We start from the raw sequence: 20,136 nt of genomic DNA, 5'->3' as shown, positions 1-20,136 counted from the left end.
AGGAAAACAATGTGAGTAACCAAGGCACTCCCTGGTTGTCAACGTCTCACCCAAGGTAAACAAGCAAAAACAATTTTAAATGGAGATACAGTCAGAAATATTTAATGATTTGATGTTTCAGGATGGAGGTTCTCTATTAAAGTGTTTTTTTTTTACTGTGGTGCATCAAGAGTCAACAAGCTTATTGAAAACCAAATCATTTCATTATTTGCAAGAATGAGCCTAGAGAAAATAATTTCTGTCATGAAATAATTTTACAGCATGCAGAGGGGTATGGGCCTTCATTTTAGACTCATGGGCAAGATTCTCTCCAGGAAACCACCCACAGCACCCCAAGCGCGATTTTACTGTGAGATGGAGGGTGCCAGAAAACTTGGGGTAGGAAATTAAAAAAAAGCCAAGATCCTCGATTTCAGGAAGGAAGGTGACGCATGGGGACACTCCATCATTGGAAGCGCCCATCTGACTGGGATACCCTTCCCCCACAGGCCAGACAGCTCCGGACCTCTCTCCCTCCCTCCCCTCCCCCTATCCCCAGCTAACACAATTGTCCACCTTTGCGATTCCTCCATGCATCCCCGACCTTCCCCTCCTAAGGGCTCCTGCCATTTACTTTCACATTGGCCCACTGCACTTTGTCCCAGTGCCACTTTGTCCCAGTACCATGTCTTCCGGCCACTGCAGTGCTGTGCCTGGATGGGCTGGAGAGCTGTTGGCCAATCTGCGCAGCTCTCCAAGATGGGACTTCCTTCGAAGTACAGAATGAAGCCCTGCCTGCTTGCAATCAATGCTCACTTGAGCGCAAAATGGCAGCAAGTCTGTTGGGAGTCAGCAGGGATGCCTTGCTTGCTGACTCTCCAGATAAAGCCCACGCCATCCGCAAAATTCAGGCCATGAGGTAACCTATGAGCTTTACTGTCTTATTTTACTACTTGGGATGAATTTTAAAATATTATTACTGATTTGGCTATTATTTTGATAATGTTCACGATATTTTCCTTTTGAAATTGTCCTACTGATTGTAGAAAAACAAAAACCAAATGGACAAGCTGCAGGATATACTAATTTATTTTGCATCTGGTTCACTATACTAGATAGGTCTATAATAGAATGTGAATAAACACATTTTATTATGGTAAAGCTGAACACATTCCTGCTTGCACAGCATCCTAAAGCAGAAAGTGTAACAATCCCATGCTACCTGATAATTACATTGGGCACTTCGGGGCAACTCTTACCTGAAATTAACCAAATGTGTTTCTTAATGCAAAAGTAATGTCCATTCTGCTAAGAAATTAAATAGATGCTTTAATTCACCTGCATTGGGTACAAACACTAATCTGTTAACACCTAGCCCTCGGAACAAACAGTTCTATTTTAAACTAATATCCCAAAGGACTTTTACCATAAGTGGAATGATCTTAAAACTGCAGCTCATCGCAGAACTGCTTGTTTACAGATATAGAGCAGCACTGTGGGAGTATCTTTTGGTCCTTAACTAAGTGGTGGTGAGTCACTTTATTGTAACATTGTAGTCCTTTTCTTGTAACATTGTAGCCCATGTGGTAGAGGTACTCCATAGCGCTGTTTCGTGAGTTCCAAGAATTTGACCAAGTGGTGATGTTGGAATAGAGATATTTCCACTTACTGGGAACCGAAAGTTTGGGTCTTAATTACAAAGATGGTCACTGACACAAGGAATTAAGAAACATATACGAGTCTGGAGAAGGGTGTGTAGATAGCCTGGGTCACATTGAGATCCAAAAAGGCGAGGTGTTGGGCGTCTTGAAAAATATTAAGGTGGATAAGTCCCTGGGCCGGATGGGATCTACCCCAGAATACTGAAGGAGGCTAGAGAGGAAATTGCTGAGGCCTTGAAAGAAATCTTTCGATCCTCACTGTCTTCAGGTGATGTCCCAGAGAATTGGAGAATAGCCAATGCTGTTCCTTTGTTTAAGAAGGCTAGCAAGGATAATCCAGGGAACTACAGGCCGGTGAGCCTTACGTCAGTGGTAGGGAAATTACTGAAGAGAATTCTTCGAGACAGGATCTACTCCCATTTGGAAGCAAATGGACGTATTAGTGAGAGGCAGCATGGTTTTATGAAGGGGAGGTTGTGTCTCACTAACTTGATAGAGTTTTTCGAAGAAGAGGGCGCAAAGATGATTGATGCAGGTAGGGCAGTGGATGGTGTCTATATGGACTTCAGTAAGGCCTTTGACAAGGTCCCTTGTGGCAGACTAGTACAAAAGGTGAAGTCACACAGGATCAAGGGTGAGCTAGCAATGTGGATACAAAACTGGCTAGGTCATAGAAGGCAGAGAGTAGCAATGGAAGGGTGCTTTTGTAATTGGAGGGCTGTGACTAGTGGTGTTCCACAGGGATCAGTGCTGGGACCATTGCTGTTCGTAGTATATATAAATGATTTGGAGGAAAATGTAACTGGTCTGATTAGTAAGTTTGCAGATGACACAAAAGGTAGGTGGAATTGTGGATAGCGATGAGGACTGTCAGAGGATACAGCAGGATTTGGATCGTTTGGAGACTTGGGCGGAGAGATGGCAGATGGAATTTAATCCGGACAAATGTGAGGTAATGCATTTTGGAAGGTCCAATGCAGGTATGGAATATACAGTGAATGGTAGAACCCTCAAAAGTATTGAAAGTCAGAGAGATCTAGGTGTACAGGTCCACAGGTCACTGAAAGGGGCAACACAGATGGAGAAGGTAGTCAAGAAGGCATACGGCATGCTTGCCTTCATTGGCAGGGCATTGAGTATATGAATTGGCAAGTCATGTTGCAGCTGTATAGAACCTTAGTTAGGCCACACTTGGAGTATAGTGTTCAATTATGGTCACGACACTACCAGAAGGATGTGGAGGCTTTAGAGAGGGTGCAGAAGAGATTGACCAGGATGTTGCCTAGTATGGACGGCATTAGCTATGAGCAGCGGTTGAATAAACTCGGTTTGTTCTCACTGGAACGATGGAGGTTGAGGGGCAACCTGATAGAGGTCTACAAAATTATGAGGGGCATAGACAGAGCGGATAGTCAGAGGCTTTTCCCCAGGGTAGAGGGATCAATTACTAGGGGGCATAGGTTTAAGGTGCGAGGGGCAAGGTTTAGAGGAGATGTACAAGGCAAGTTTTGTTTTTATACATAGAGGGTAGCGGGTGCCTGGAACTTGCTGCCGGAGGAGGTGGTGGAAGTAGGGACGATAGTTACATTTAAGGGGGATCTTGACAAATACATGAATAGGATGGGAATAGAGGGATACAGACTCGGGGAGTGTAGAAGATTTTAGTTTAGACGGGCAGCATGGTCGGTACATGCTTGGAGGGCCGAAGGGCCTGTTCCTGTGCTGTACTTTTCTTTGTTCTTTGTTCTTATATTTACTCAGTGGTCAGAAAATATGAGCCGAATAGCATTGATATACTTAATAGAAAGCTAGAGAAGTGCATGAGGGAGTGCACGTGGGAGAAAGGAATTGAAAGAGAAGGATGTTGATAGAGTAGGAGGAGGCTCATGTGAAGCATAAGGATCTGCAGATACTTTTTTCTGTCATATGATCCATTTCGGTCCTGTAAATATCGTGCATGCAGTAAGTAATGATTCCTGTAACTAAACTTATGCCCAAACCCAAAGCACCCTTTCAAACTCAGTCTGAGTACTGTGAAAATAAACAAAGTTTCTTATCTGCTATGGTTGAAGTGGATGTTTATTCTGATGTGGAATCATCATAGCAACCATCAACTTACTAAAATAGAGGACGCTGCTCTTAAAGTGCATTGATTATGCAAGGGAAATCATTGGACGCGATTCTACGGCCTTGTCGCGCCCAACTTGGTGATGTGACAAGGCCGTTGAATCTCGTTGGATTCGCGATGCTCACAACGTCTTGCAAGATTCATCGAACCTGCGAGACGTTGTGATCTGGATCTCACCCTCGCTGGGCAAGATCCAGATCAGCATATTTAAAATGAGATACTCAGCTGACTTAAATATGTCTGCCTGGATTCTCCTCGGGGCTTGGAAATAACGGCCTTCCCATCAAGGCAAGGACCAGACGTCGTTTAGTATGGTCCACACAAACATGGACCAGGCGTAACAGCACCTGTGAGTGTTACCAGACCATTGGAGACCTCTGGGTGGTCGGAGACTGGGCAGGGTGGCCCCCTGCCACTCTCTGGCACCCAGCAGGCACCTTGGCAATGCCACCTGGTTGAATAGCGGTGTGGATCTCATCCAAAAAACTGTCGAGAAACACCCCGCCAAACACACCCAGAATCGTTTGGTTGAATCGCGCCCATTCTTTTTTCATAATAGAATATTGGGAGCAAGAGAAGTGAATGGGATTACATGAGTGGATTCATGAAGAACGAGTCAGGCCTGATGGGCTGAAGAACCACAGACATTGCCAAACTTGTTGATTTTTCCAGCATTTTCTGACATTAGTTTAGGAAGCTAGTTGGAAGAGTATCACATCTTAAGTAAACATCAATAGGAAATTGTTTCAGCTTAGATGCATGCTTTCATTCACAAATAGCCAGAATTATTTTGGGAATCCTCAAAGTTTCAGGTCCCTTGCTGTTCATTTATTATACCAAACTTTCCAGCACTTGCACCATCATAAAATAGATTCTAAAACAAGAACCTCTAATTTAAAATTAAAACAAACTGCACCATTTTCCAGTCTCAAATTTGTAAAATGGCCAAACAGGAGGTTGTTGAATCCTTCAGAAACATCTCAAACAATTCTGCACTTACTTCAGTCCAGGGATGTCCAGAAGATTCGTCAGTCCTGTCCAGTTAATTTCAAGTAACTGTTGATTAAAATAGGAAGAGTTATTCTCAGCAGGTAGCTTTCAAGTGACAACGGGTTGCAAAGTTCATTTAAGTAGCAACACTGAAGGCTAGTAATTGACTGCAAGCAAGGACATCCTTCCTTTGTTATTTTAATGCAGCATTTAAACCGTTTATTTGAAAAGTTGAGAGATTTACTGAAGTGTTCCACATGTGTCAAACTGAGCTATTTATAATCATCTGAACCTAAAGATGGGTTACAAACTGTAGCTTTTATGCTGCATAATCATACCGGCCTGGCTTCGTCATTGTAAATGTTTTAATGATCACAATGCATGTTTACACAGTAAGAAGTCTTACAACACCAGGTTAAAGTCCAACAGGTTTGTTTCAAACACGAGCTTTCGGAGCACGGCTCCTTCTTCAGGTGAATGTTTACACAAGCTGACTAAGTATGATGTCATCGCTGCACATTTATCAAGTGAAAGAGTTTATTTTTCGAAAACAAAAGTTGCAATTTAAACAAAACTGAAAGGCCATTAGAGTAACATTTCCAATAAGACCGAGGGTTAAATTTTCAAACTCCATTTCAAATATGTTTAACAGAGATTGAAAATTTTCAATAAACATTAACTGTTACAAGTTTTACTTGAGGGATTTTTATTAATAAGCTATGAAGACCAGAGTGCTTAGGTGTGACTCTACAGTAAAATAATACCACATGAACTAAGCGTGTTAGCACTGTGGCTTCACAGCACCAGGGTCCCAGGTTCGATCCTCGGCTTGGGTCACTGTCTGTGCGGAGTCTGCACGTTCTCCCACTGTGCGTGGATTTCCTCCGGGTGCCCCGATTTATTCCCACTGTCCAAAGATGTGCAGGTTAGGTGGATTAGCCATGCTAATTTGCCAGTGTCCAAAAACGTTGGGTTGGGTTACTGAGTCATGGGGATTGGTTGGAGGCCGTTTCCAAGGGCCAGTACAGACTTGATGGGCCGAATGGCCTCCTTCTGCACTGTAAATGCTATGATTTCTATAATCCAGGTCTTTACTTCCTTGCTGATTTAATTTCGGATATAGTAGGTAACTAATGTTATACATCACTTAGCAGTCAGGGCCTCACGGTAGCATGGTGGTTAGCATCAATGCTTCACAGCTCCAGGGTCCCAGGTTCGATTCCCGGCTGGGTCACTGTCTGTGTGGAGTCTGCACGTCCTCCCCGTGTGTGCGTGGGTTTCCTCCGGGTGCTCCGGTTTCCTCCCACAGTCCAAAGATGTGCGGGTTAGGTGGATTGGCCATGCTAAATTGCCCGTAGTGTAAGGTTAATGGGGGGATTGTTGGGTTACGGGTATGTGGGTTACGTGGGTTTAAGTGGGGTGATCATGGCTCGGCACAACATTGAGGGCCGAAGGGCCTGTTCTGTGCTGTACTGTTCTATGTTCTATGTTCTAGTTGTGAAAACATTTTAGGGCAAATCACCACAAAATGGACAGTCTTGCTTTAATCAAGTGTTGCTCAATTTTAATTCACTGGTTTATTGACTCCTAAATTTAGATACTTGCATTTATTTATTTACGGGTTACTTCTCATTCTTCCCTCCAGTTTGCTTTTCGTAGTCATCACAAAAGCCAATGTCCCCTCGCATTCTTCATGAAATTGTGGAGCAGCTCAAATTAGCAAATGAGATAATAACTGCTAGGATTTCCGGTGTTCTCCATTTAAACACGGCATTGCTCCAGTATCACATTTTAAAATGATTCCACTGTGCTTAATCCAATTATAGCTCCCTGTGAATTAGTTTTAACTTTTGACAGTAGCGATGCTTAAAAATCAACATTTCCTACCTGCTACTAATGCTTTCTGTTCTCGGGTAAAACACTGGGAAGTGCCATTTTGGGCGCGATCGGCAGGCTGTTTCTTGACAGCCACGTTGGCGAGATTGCGGCCTGCATTTAGCGGCACTTACAGAAATGAGCTCCCATGAGCTACTTGCCATTACTGGCTGTCCCGCAGTCTGATGCGCCAGACTCGCGCCTCAGTGACTCGCCGCTAACAAGAGGAAGCTGTTTTTAAACGCTCCCTCACCACACACTCCCAGTCAATACACAAACACGGCAGCTCGCAACCTGCTCCTCGCTTTGGGGATGCCAACCTGGCTAGGCTTCTCGATGCCAGTGATGCGAGACAGGACATCCTGTTCTTCTGACGGGGTCAGAGGAACAACAGCAGGGTCACCAATACTGCCTGAGAGGCCGTGGCAGAGGCTGTCAGTGTGCGCAGCATTACCAGGAGGAATGCTGGCCAATAAAGAAGGCCAACGACCTCCAGTGAGCTTCAAAAATAAGTTACCACCTCTCTCCTGGAATCAGTTCCACCTGCCACCCTCAAATTCCCAACAAATCACCCCCCTCCCCCCCCAATCAACAGTTGACACCTCACACCCTCCCCACATCCGATCTTTGTGCTTGCTCCTTAGGAACTGTTGGCGTCCACCAGCACAACCCTTTCATGTCCAGGTGCAGTGCCCATATATGACACCTGCTGTAGACCCCCTCCCAACCCATCAAGCATGCAGCTCACAATGCCCTCTCTTTGTCCCCGCAGGAGAAGATAGCCCACAATAAGCAGGAAAGGCCCAAGATTCGGCGGGGGCAGAGTACGAGGGATTTCAGTCCTCACCCCGTATGAGGAAGGGGCTGTGGAAACATGGGGTTATCTCAGGAGAGATGTCACCGACTGAGAGGCTGGCTTGCGCCACAAGAGGTGAGGACCCACTGCCCCTTCACTGAGATGACCTGTCTCAGGTGAGTTGTTGATGCCAGACAAAATGATCCTTCCCTCTCGCTGACCACTTGTCCATTATCTCGCATGATAGAGCCACCCAAAGCCGTTCCACGCTCCCTCTCCGAGTTGATGCAGATGATGGGACACTGCTCTGAGATTCATGAGGAATGTCAGTGACATTCCAGCGAGTACATAGCCGATTGGAGGAATCCCAAAGGCTACGGGCGCGGGAAATGATGTGCAGGTTAGGTGGATTGGCTATGCTAAATTGCTCCTCAGTACCCAGGTTGGGTGGGGTTGCAGGGTTAGGACAGGGAAGTGGGCCTAGGTAGGGTGCTCTTTCAGGGGCCTCCTTCTGCACTGGAGTGATTCCATGATTCTAATATGTGGCACCAAGGTTAATACTGCGAGGGTGGCAACCACAGTGGAAAGCCTGCAACACCAAGTCAGCGTCTCAAGTGGTGATGTCCATGGCATGACTCAGCCTGTGAGAGGTTGGGGAAAGGAGGAGTTGGGGATAAAAAGGGGGGATTGAAGGGGGGGGAAAAGGGGTTGGTGGGGACAAAAGGGATGGGGAAAAGGAGTGATTGGGGAGGGGAAAGGAGGGATTGGAGCGAGGGGAACAGACAAAACCTCATCCTATGAGAATTGGGCGAGGATGATGGCGTCCCTGGTCAGAGCATGCCGGAACCCTGCTGCCGCCTGCCCTCCGGCACTTCCTGCATCTCCTCCCTGGGCTCGTCCTCCAGCCCCTCCTTGTCTGACTCCTCCTCCTCAGACAAGGTTGCATGTCGTCCCGCTGCTGTGCCAGTGGAGGGCACAACAGACCATCACAAAGCGGGCCCTCTGTCATGGCCCAATCTCACATGAACCAAACCCTGGCATCTACATATTGCACTGGCGACACGGGCAAACCCCCCACCCCCTCCCCTCGGTGCACTGGGGCAGCAGATCCAGAGCCCTTGAGAAACATTGCGGAAAATGGAAATGGCAAACTCACCTCCTCAGTTCCCTTCAGCGGCCATTGCGCCAGCTTCACGTTTTTAAAAAGAAACACTAAATAATGGCCACGTAATTTCTCATTGGGAGCCGGTTCATTCCAAAGAGGTCGTTACATTCGACTGTCATCTGGCTAATGAGATGGAAATTATTTGGGTGTAATCTGGAATTGATTCACATCCAGCAAGACTTTCGATTTTGGCCTTTCCTGCTATTTAACCAGCCACCCCAGCTCTGCGCCGGGTACAACACAGTGGTTAAATCACGGCCAATATCTTAAAGCTATTTAAGGTGTGAAACAGATTTTTTCCTCTTCTGCTCTTTGAATTGTCATTTGAAAATTGAAAGCAGTAGAATTTTTAAAAATGGATTGCAGTGGCCTGCAAACTGATGCTGCGCAGGTCTGGTCACGTACAGCATGGAGTGAGCTTGGTGGTGAAGTGAACTAACCCACCACGATTATCAAGCAACAGAATGTAATTGTTATTCCAACAGCAAATAAAGAAATTCATAAAAAACATATGCAAACTACTTTCAACTATGTAGACACTGGGCTGATCACTTTTGAATAGACTTGCTGTCGGGCAATGTATTTCTAATAAATTTACAATCTTTTTAAAGTATACTCCAAAGTGCAGATACAAGCCATCTGAAATTCTCATGAATTCCAGAAAAAATCTTTGTGCCACCTGAAAGACCTAACCTTTGAGCTGCTAAGTCTATAGCAAGGATTTCCATGACAGATGCAGAATCCCAAAGTGCCTTGACAAATTGGTTGCCCTCTATGTTGCACAGAATCCCGACAGTGCAGGGGGAAGCTATTCAGCCCATCAAGTCTGCACCAACCCTCTGAAAGAGTACCCAACGTAGGCCCACTTCCCCACCCCAGCCCCACAACCCCACCCAACCATTGGACACCAAGGGAGAATTTAGCATGGTCAATCCACCTAACCTGGCACATGTTTGGGCTGAGAGAGGAAATTGGAGCATAGAATCATAGAATTTACAGTGCAGGAGGCCATTCAGCCCATCGAGTCTGCACTGGCCCCTGGAAAGAGCAGCCTACTTAAGCCCACACCTCCACCCTATCCCTGTAACCCAGTAACCCCACCTAACCTTTATTCTGGACACAAAGGGCAATTTATCATGGCTAAGCCACCGTGGAGCACTGGGAGGAAACTCACGCAGACACCCATGTAGCCACTTAAGACCAGAATTGAACCTGTGGCGCTGTGAAGCAGCAGTGCTAACAACTGATTTTCACAGTAACTTCACTGCAGTGTTAACGTAATCCTACTTGTGACAATAATAAAGATTATTACTGTGCCACCGCACCACGCTTGATTGGACATCTTTTATGCTGCTCAACTGAAATGAATTGCTGTCATGATCAAAGATAAAATTAACCTGCTAAAACCAGTGGTTGTGAGACATCTGTTGTAACTATGCAGATTAGAATATGGTCAGCAATCCATTGCACAATTTTCTTTTACACAAGTGCACGGAGATCAAAATGATAAAGACCCGGTACCGGGATAGGGAGACAATCCTGCGCTGGGCCAAGGAGAATAGAGCCTGCAATTGGGACGGGCACGCCATCCGAATCTACGAGGATTTTGGAGCGGACATAGCTAAGAGACGGGCGGAGTTCAACAGAGCGAAAGCAGCTCTCTATAAGAACAAAGTACGTTTTGGTATGCTGTACCCAGCAAAACTCTGGGTCACATACCAACACAAGGAATATTTCTTTACAGCCCCTGCCGAGGCGAATAGATTCGTCGAGGAGCACGGGCTGGAAAAACGCCATGGGAAGTAGGGACGAGGGGCCCATGGCAAGGAGACACGTCATGCTGACGGGGGGGTGGGGAGGGGCGAGGCAAAGCCAGCCCCCTCCCCCCTGGCAGGAACACCCAGAACGGAAAACAACCCAATGCCCAAGGGCCCGCTCCAGGTGGGAGGCCAGGCCCCGGCACGAGGGAACGGGAGTACTGGAGAGGGGAGAGGGGAAGCGGGACAGCAACCTCCGAGAGGGGAGCCACCGTGCTAGCAGGAAAGCTAGCGAAGGGGGCGCGCAACAGAGCAGGGCCGCAGCGCACCCCCAACAGGGGGGAAGGCGCCAGGCAGGGGAGGGGGGGGATCACCCATCAAAGGTGGGAGAGCAAATGGGGACAGGAATGGGGGAGAGAGGGGCAATGGAGGGGTACACAGGGGTATCCCCGAAAGGGATAGAGCGGGGGGGGGGGGGGCACCCGGGGGGCGAGAGACCAGGGAGGGGAAACGCAGGGACGAAGGGACAAAAGAGGCCAGTAAGGGAATAGGGCCACAAAGTGCCACAGACAAGGGCTCGAAACAGGGAACTGCTGCAAGCACCCACCCAGTACGGTCTGTGGGTGAAGGGGCCCCCCGGAGTGCAGGGGACTACCCGCGTGGCGGACACAAAGTGGACGGCCATGGCGGGTGTCCCCGGGACAAGGGGGAACCCCGGAGCGCAGGGACCCGACCGCATGGGGAGAGCAGTGATAGTGGACATCCTGGACGGCCCCCTAACATAGGGAAACCCCAGAGGGCAGGGGCGCGTCCACCGGACAAATATGGTTAACCCCACAGGAGCAAGGGGGCAGAAGCCCCCCACCAGAATAGTCACCTGGAACGTAAGGGGACTTAACGGCCCAGTGAAGAGATCTAGAGTCCTCACCCACCTTAGAAACATGAGGGCCGACATAGTCTTCCTCCAAGAGACGCACTTGAGGGAGCAGGACCAACTGCGGGTAAGAAAGGGCTGGGTGGGACAAACCTATCATTCCTGTTATGGGGCAAGGGCCAGGGGGGTGGCGATCCTGATTGGCAAGAGGACAATGTTTAGGGCGACAAAGACGGTTACGGACCCAGGGGGACGGTATGTCATGGTCAGCGGGGCCCTGGATGGGGCGCCGGTAGTTCTAGTTAACGTGTACGCGCCCAACTGGGACGACACGAGCTTCATCCAAAAGACCATGGCAGAAATCCCGGACATAGCGACGCACCGACTAATCATGGGGGGGGACTTCAACTGTGTACAGGACCCAACGACGGACAGATCAAACCCCAGAACGGGAAAACCTCAAACATGGCAAGGGAACTCAGCCACTATATGGAGCAGATGGGAGCAGTAGACCCCTGGAGATTCGCCCACCCGGGGGAGAAAGAATTCTCTTTCTTCTCCCCAGTACACAACGTGTACACCAGAATTGACTTCTTTGTGGTGGGGAAAACGGTGCTTCCAGAGATAGACAAGGTGGAATACTCCGCAATTGTGATATCAGACCACGCTCCACACTACATGGATGTGCGGCTAGAGACGGGAAGGGCCCAGCGCCCCAAATGGAGGTTGGACGGTGCCTTACTAGCTGACAAGGCCTTCAGCGAAAGGATAGCGCAGGCCATAGCGGAGTACACTGAGATCAACCAAAACGGGGAGGTCTCACCCTCCACGTTCTGGGAAGCGCTTAAGGCCGTACTAAGAGGGGAAATCATAGCCTACAAAGCGCAAAGAGATAGGGAGGAAAGGGTGGCTAGGCAGAAGGTGGTCGACTCCATACTGGAGGTAGACCATAAATACTCCAAGGCCCCGACTGTAGAACTCCTGGCGGAGAGAAAAGAATTACAAAGGAACTTTGACCTGCTCTCCACCAGGAAAGCAGTACACCAACTCCGCCAGGCACGCGGGGCCCTATACGAACACGGAGACAAAGCCAGCCGCCTGTTGGCCCACCAGCTGAGAAAGCAGGCAGCCAGCAGAGAAATTGCGCAAATCAGAGATACCAGAGGCACGTTGGAAACAGAACCAGAGAAGATTAACAAAACCTTCAAGGCCTTCTACCAAGAGCTGTACACCTCAGAGCCCCCAACGGGGAAGGCTGGGATGAACCGGTTTCTTGACGGACTGAACATACCAGTTGTGGGAGAGGGCAGAAAACGGGATCTGGAAGCACCACTAGCACTGGGAGAGATCATGGAGAGCATTAGCTCCATGCAGGCGGGGAAGGCGCCGGGACCGGACGGATTCCCGGCGGACTTCTACAAAAAATTTGCGACAGCGCTGGCCCCGCACATGCGGGAGATGTTCACAGACTCGCTAGCTAGGGGCACGTTGCCACCCACGTTAGCACAGGCCTCAATCTCGCTGATACCTAAGAAAGACAAAGACCCAACGGAATGTGGGTCATACAGACCCATATCTCTGCTGAATGCAGACGCCAAAATACTGGCCAAAATCCTAGCCAAAAGGCTAGAAGACTGTGTACCTGAGGTGGTCACAGAGGACCAGACGGGCTTTGTCAAAGGTAGACAGCTGACCGCGAACATCAGGCGCCTGCTGAACGTGATAATGACCCCCTCCGGGGAGAGAACACAAGAGGTGATCGTCTCCCTGGACGCAGAAAAGGCCTTCGACAGAGTCGAATGGATATACCTCATAGAGGTACTGGAGCGGTTCGGGCTTGGAACAGGGTTCACAGCTTGGGTAAAGCTCCTGTACAACGCTCCCATGGCGAGTGTACAGACCAACAATACCAACTCCCAATACTTCCAGCTGCAGGGGGCACCAGACAAGGATGCCCACTGTCCCCGCTGCTGTTCGCACTAGCAATCGAACCGCTAGCAATCGCGCTCAGGGCAGCAAAAAATTGGAGGGGGATCCGAAGGGGAGGTAGAGAGCACAGAGTCTCACTCTATGCGGATGATCTGCTCCTCTATATCTCGGACCCACAAAGCAGCATGGACGGAATCATCGCGCTCCTGAAAGAGTTTGGAGCCTTCTCGGGCTACAAACTCAACATGAGCAAAAGTGAGATCTTCCCAGTACACCCGCAAGGGGGGGGGGGGGGGGGGGGGGGGGGGGGCACCACTAAAGGGGCTGCCGTTCAAACAAGCCCCGACATAAATTCCGCTACCTGGGGACCCAAATAGCCCATGATTGGAAAGGGATCCACAATGGAACCTCACCAGCCTGACGGAGGAAGTTAAAAAGGACCTGCAAAGATGGAACACACTCCCGCTCTCCCTCGCGGGGAGAGTTCAGACGATCAAAATGAACGTACTGCCCAGGTTCCTCTTCCTGTTTAGATCCATTCCGATCTACATCCCCAAGGCCTTTTTCAAAGCGCTGGACAAACTCATCATGGCGTTCGTATGGGGGGGTAAAAATGCTAGGATCCCAAAGAAGGTCTTACAAAAAACAAAAACCAGGGGAGGGTTAGCCCTCCCGAATCTACAATTCTACCACTGGGCAGCAACAGCCGAGCGAGTAAGGGGATGGATCCAGGAGCCAGAAGCTGAGTGGGTGCGTGCGGAGGAGGCCTCCTGCATGGGAACCTCCCTCCGGGCCCTCGCCACGGCAGCACTCCCATCCCCACCCAAAAAACACTCCAGCAGCCCAGTGGTGACAGCCACCCTCCAATCCTGGAACCAACTGCGGCAGCAACTTGGCCTGACCAAAAATGTCGAACAGGGCTCCCATCTGCAACAACCATAGGTTCAAACCAGCACTGACCGACGCCACCTTCAAAAGGTGGAGGCAGGACGGGGGGACACTGACAGCCAGGGACCTATACACGGACGACAGGATCGCAACACTGGACGAACTGACAGAGAAATTTCAGCTAGCTGGGGGAAACGAGCTACGGTACCTGCAGCTCAAAAACTTCCTACGAAAGGAGACAAGGACGTACCCACAACCGCCACGACAGACACTACTGGAAGACCTACTGGACGCAAGTATCCTAGAGAAAGGGAACTGTAGTGACATGTATGACCGACTGGTAGATAGGGACGACACCGTACTGGACGCAACAAGGAGGAAATGGGAGGACGACCTGGGGATGGAGATCGGGTGGGGACTCTGGAGCGAAGCACTGCATAGGGTCAACTCCACCTCCACGTGCGCAAGGCTCAGCCTGACGCAACTAAAAGTGGTACATAGAGCCCACTTAACAAGAACCCGTATGAGTAGGTTCTTCCCGGAGGTGGAAGACAGATGTGAACGGTGCCAAAGAGGCCCGGCCAACCACGCCCACATGTTCTGGTCCTGCCCCAGACTCGTGGAGTACTGGACAGCCTTCTTCGAGGTAATGTCCAAAGTGGTGGGAGTGAGGGTGGAGCCATGCCCGATAGTGGCGGTCTTCGGGGGTTTCAGAACAGCCAGATCTATTCCTGGGGAGGAGGGCGGATGCCCTTGCCTTTGCCTCCCTGATCGCCCGCCGTAGAATCCTGTTTGGCTGGCGGTCAGCAGCACCGCCCAGAGCTGCGGACTGGCTGTCCGACCTCTCGGAATCTCTCCAAATGGAGAAAATCAAATTTGCCATCCGAGGGTCGGACGACGGCTTCCACAGAACGTGGGAGCCATTCATGCAACTGTTCCGGGACCTATTTGTGGCCAATGTACAAGAGGAAGAATAGTCGGGGGGAAGGTAGCGGGAGGGGGGGGGGGGGGGGGCTACAGGTTCGTTACGGGGGTTCGATGGCTAGCTAAGGCCCAAAACCAAGCTAAATAAACATGTTGAGGGGGGGGGGGGGGGTGGGGGGGGGGGGGGTGGATGGGGGGGGGGGGGGGGGGGGGGGGGCCGCAGTTACTACTACGAAGATGCTTACCTGTAAATATGTATGTTAATTTTTGCGTGTTTGTTTTTGTTTGTTTTTTTTTCTCTCTCCTAACAATTTGTAATTTGTTCAATATAAAATATGAAACTGAATAAAACATTTATAAAAAAAAAAAAATGATAAAGACTGATCAGTTTGATTGCAGTTTATAACAAAGAACAAAACAGCACAGGGACAGGCCCTTCGGCCCTCCAAGCCCACGCCGATCATGTGTCCCATCTAGACCAACCCTCTGTATCATTCTATACCACGTCTCTTCATGTGCCTATCCAGATAAGTCTTAAAGGTCGTTAACGTATCTGTTTCAACCACCTCACTTGGCAGTGCATTCCAGGCCATCACCACCCTCTGTTTAACAAACATCCTCCGCACATCTCCACTGAACCTATCCCCCCTCATCTTCACCTTGTGCCCCCTTGTAATTGTCAATTCCGCCCTGGGAAAAGCCTCCAACTACTCACCCTATCTATACCCCTAATAATTTTATAAACTTCTATCAAGTGGCCCCTAAAGCGTCCACCTCTCAAGGGAGAACAATCCCAGTTTGTTCAAACTCTCCTCAAAGATAAAGAAATTATTTATGTTGGATATTTATTAATGAATACAATGAAGTACTGATTAAACTCTAATAATGTCTGGTGCCAAGCAAATAACTTAGGAACTTTAAAGCCAGCAGCAAGCAATATTTAGACAGGTGTCTGATTTACGGCTGTCAAACAAAGGTGTGCCTGTTAATTGTGGCAGTTAAAATCTGTCAGTATTTGCAATCATTACTCCACTAAAACAGCCAGTCAGTAGTGTCTGGAGTTTACAATTGCACAGAATAACTGGGAAATCCAGAAGTTGTCAGTGATTATGCTTCTCCAAAGGGTGTGTTATTGAAACACCCACTGCCTGCAATCAAAGGAATTCACACAAACTCCCATGCTGTTATTCTACTTGCAAAAACCCTTGAAAAAGTGAAGTACAGCGTAACTAGCTTTTTAATGGCATTCTTACTTCATAATCACAGCTAAGTCCCCTCACTAGCCCTGAACAACTAATTTTGTATGCGAGGAACATCAGATTTCTCCATAATGAAAAAAATCCACATATTTTCTATCAAATCATAATCATGTTTTGTCTAAAATGTAAAATGTAAAAATTAGGGGCGGAATAGTGGTTAGTATTGCTGCTTCACAGCGCCAGAGACCTGGATTCAATTCTGTCCTCGGGTGACTGTGAGAGTTTGCACATTCTCGGTTTGTCTGCGTGGGTTTCCTCCCGGAGCTCCGGTTTCCTCCCACAGTCCAAAGATGTGCAGGTTAGGTGGATTGGCCATGTTAAATTACTCCTTAGTGTCCAGGGATGTGCAGTTCGGTTAAGTAGTTATTGGGATAGGGCAGGCAAGTGGGCTTGGGGTGGAGTGCTCTTCGATAGGGTCGGTGCAGAATCGCTGGACCGAATGGTCTCCTTCTGCACTTTAGGGATTCTATGAAAAATGAAGGATATAATTACATAGGACATGTGGTTATTCAGCCCGAACCAATCCATAGTGGTGGAAGGACATTAAATGTTTACGTTCCTAGTTTGATGTGTCTGAATACTCTAATGTTTACCTGCTTGCTAATATCACTTGCTGTTGCATGGCAAGGCAACCTCATGACTTGTCACCAGATCTGAACTGCCGTGGGAAAAAGGGGAAAACTCACACACAGATTGCAAGGTCCTTTTGGGCAGCTGTATTTGAGATCTGCAGAGGTCACCTTTGCTTTACCACTGACCACAAAAGCTGGACCTAAAGACGACTGATAGTTTGTGCCCTCCCCCCATCCCCAGTTTAGAGTTCGCTCCAAAAGGGCCTGGAAAATTCTGGTCAATATTTTAAGATAAAAAAAAAATACTATAGAAAATACCTTCCAAGAACATAATGTTTACCAGCCTTTACAGTTTAAGTAAAAGCACTGCATTCAGCATTGCTGCAATAAATGGGCAATTACAGGCCATCTGTTATTTCGATCAGTCAGTCTGCTCCTTCATTGTCACAAGATTGGCAAAAAGAAACATTAAACGCTATTCAAAACCTGAAGTGAAACAACAAACGAACAAAGAAATCCTCTTGAGACCAATTTCCCATTAATATATTGACGTAAGATAATAACTAAACAAACTATTATTTGAAGATCGATTCACAATTTCCTCTCATACTTATTCCCAATTGTATATAGTTAATCTTTCATCAGAACATCGATCTGAAACATGAACTTGCTGTTTCCCCCATAAATGCTTCCTGACTTCCTGAGTGTTGTGTTTCCAGCATTTTCCATTGCCATTTTAGGTAAAAGTTTGGATGGGAAGTTTACATAGTTTATTATCTTCACCTTTAAAGTGCCTGTAACTTTCTCTGAAATGCCAAACCCCATTCCAAGGGCATCATTACACATTTATTTCCTATTGCGACAATATAAAATAGTCTATCAAGGTACATATTTTCAAGATATGTTCATAAAGAAAAATATATAAAATTTTCCATCAAGGTCAATGGAAACAAAGGAAGGAGAGGGATGATGTTGATTCCAAATGCATGAAGTAAATTTAAAAGAAACACATTTAAGACAAAAATTTAGGGATATTCGGGACCATGGCATTAAATTGGTAGAAAATTGCAGGAATGGCAGATTTTCTGAAATATGGAGCTAGATTTCCACAGCAGCAGGAGGCAGCCCGCCACTGGACAGCAGTGGGCTACTTTGGTCCCACTGTTGTCAATGGTGTTTCCTGTTGAATGCACCGCTTGCCTCTGGGGAAACCCAGAGCTGTGTGCACTGTTGGCGAGACTGAAGATCTTGCTGGCATGAAAGTCTCGCAAATCACACCCCTGGTTGTTGAGACTATCTGATAACTTGGTTCTAGCTTTTGTTACTTAATCAGAGGCTCATCACAAGCACCACCAGGAGCCTACCTACAAACCTAGGCTGCAGATGATTTGTTTTACACATCATTAGCACTTCAGTCTAATAGCAAAAAATTGCATTATATACAGCTCCCACAAATAGACCCAATGGTATTATTGTGGATTACACATAATGACCATGTCTTTCAATAAGCACATTAAATCACAATAAAATTATAACAATTTTCTTCCAAGAACAAAAGGTAAATCAAATAGAGGCATAGAGGTTTGCAGCATGAAAACAGGCCCTTTGGCCCAACTTGTCCATGTGACTCAGTTTTTAACCACTAAGCTAGTCCCAATTGACCGCATTTGGCCCATATCCCTTGATACCCATATAACGGTCTAAATGCTTTTTAAAATACCAAATTGTACCCGTCTCTACGACTGCTTCTGGCAGCTCGTTCAGACACTCACCACCCTCTGTGGGGGCGGGGGGGATCCGTGATCCTCACAAATAGAATCCCTAACTCACTGAGGGCTGGGATCAAACAAGGTTATGTTACTACACCAGCCCTCTCCTTCGTTTTCCTCACTGCAATGCTGCAATTCCTGCACATTCACTAGGGGAGAATAGTGTTTTCAGTCATTAAGCAACTGCTGAACTCTATAATTGTCCTAATGTTTGCAGGATTCCAGAAAATTACCTGCAGACATGGAAATGACCTGCAGAGAAACTGTGCAACCTATGCTACCTAATCCAAACTAAACCTATGCAATCGCGCTTGGCACGGGGGCAGAGAATGGGCATCAGACCTTCAATCAGACCCTGCGTGGTGGACGCGGCGAAAAAGAGGCCCCGCGGCAATTCTCCGCCGACAACTGGCTGAGTTCCCGCCGGCATGGTTCACTCATTGTTCCACTCAGCGGGCACTCGGAGGTGGCTGCGAACTCAGTGGGGGTGGGGGGAAATCCGTCACAAGGGGGTGGGGGGTCTCCAGGACAACCAGGCTCGCGATCGGGGGCCACCGATTGGTGGGCTCATGCGATCTGGGAGTGGGGCTATATTCCCGGGGCCAGTCCACTGTGTGGGTCCACCATGTTGCGCGGGGCCGCCAGCCGGAAGTGCTGGGCCTCATGTCGGCAGCCAGAGCTACGTGGACTACTCTGGGGCCCTGCTAGCCCCCTGCAAAACAGAGAATCGCTCTGGACTATTGCCAGGTAAGTCCAGAGTGATTTGCGCCCGCTTTCTAGCGGGCATGGGGACATAGCCCCATGTTCCGCCCCTGGTTTGTGATGCAAAGCAAAGCCAGCAGCAGGGGTTCAATTCCCGTACCAGCTGAGAATTCGGAATTTTCCCTCTGTGGTCCCAAACAGGCGCCGGAATGTGGCGACCAGGGGCTTTTCACACTAAATTCATTGCAGTGTTAATGTAAGCCTACTTGTGACAACAAAGACTGTGTATTTATTTACCTACATCTTCCCACTGGCATGTAGCTCGCTGTTGCTGCTGGTGAGAGACTGGAGCATCGGAATGGGATCGTTATCCATTTTATTGCCCGACGCTCGTTCCTCCGCCGCATCAGGAACCCTGCTCACCTACCTCATGCTCAGAATAAAAAAGCTGAATAAGCTATTTGGATTTAAATAATTTATACTAAGGACGATGAACGTTTGGCACCACTGCAGGGAAAGTCACTTCTAGGAATAGCACCATGGTTAGCACTGTCGCTTCACAGTGCCAGGGTCCCAGGTTCGACTCCCGGCTTGGGTCACTGTCTGTGCAGAGTCTGTACGTTCTCCCTGTGTCTGCGAGCGTTTCCTGTGGGTGCTCTGGGTTCCTCCAAAAGACGTGCTGTTAGGTAATTTGGACATTCTATGTTCTCCCTCTGTGTACCCGAACAGGCACCGGAATGTGCCGGCTAGGGGCTTTTCCCAGTAACTTCATTGCAGTGTTAATGTAAGCCTACTTGTGACAATAAAGATTATCAAATAAAATTTCACAAAGTTATGGTTCAGGTCCAGCTTCGTAGCCACTGTTGAG

At 48.2% G+C, this 20,136-nt stretch overlaps 1 protein-coding gene across 6 annotated transcripts in view; it reads right to left on the bottom strand.

The window, feature by feature from the left end:
• The window catches only part of esyt2b (extended synaptotagmin-like protein 2b), a 293,556-nt gene that overhangs the window by 84,707 nt on the left and 188,713 nt on the right, over positions 1–20,136 (bottom strand). For all 6 annotated transcript variants that reach the window (XM_038798358.1, XM_038798362.1, XM_038798359.1 and 3 more), the window contains exon 7: positions 4,769–4,824. In XM_038798358.1, the coding sequence (XP_038654286.1) occupies positions 4,769–4,824 (56 nt within the window). The remainder of the gene's footprint in view (positions 1–4,768; positions 4,825–20,136) is intronic.

Source organism: Scyliorhinus canicula, chromosome 5 (assembly GCF_902713615.1).
Source record: "Scyliorhinus canicula chromosome 5, sScyCan1.1, whole genome shotgun sequence".
In the NCBI taxonomy this organism is placed as follows: domain Eukaryota; kingdom Metazoa; phylum Chordata; class Chondrichthyes; order Carcharhiniformes; family Scyliorhinidae; genus Scyliorhinus; species Scyliorhinus canicula.
This window is presented reverse-complemented; position numbering and strand designations above follow the sequence as displayed.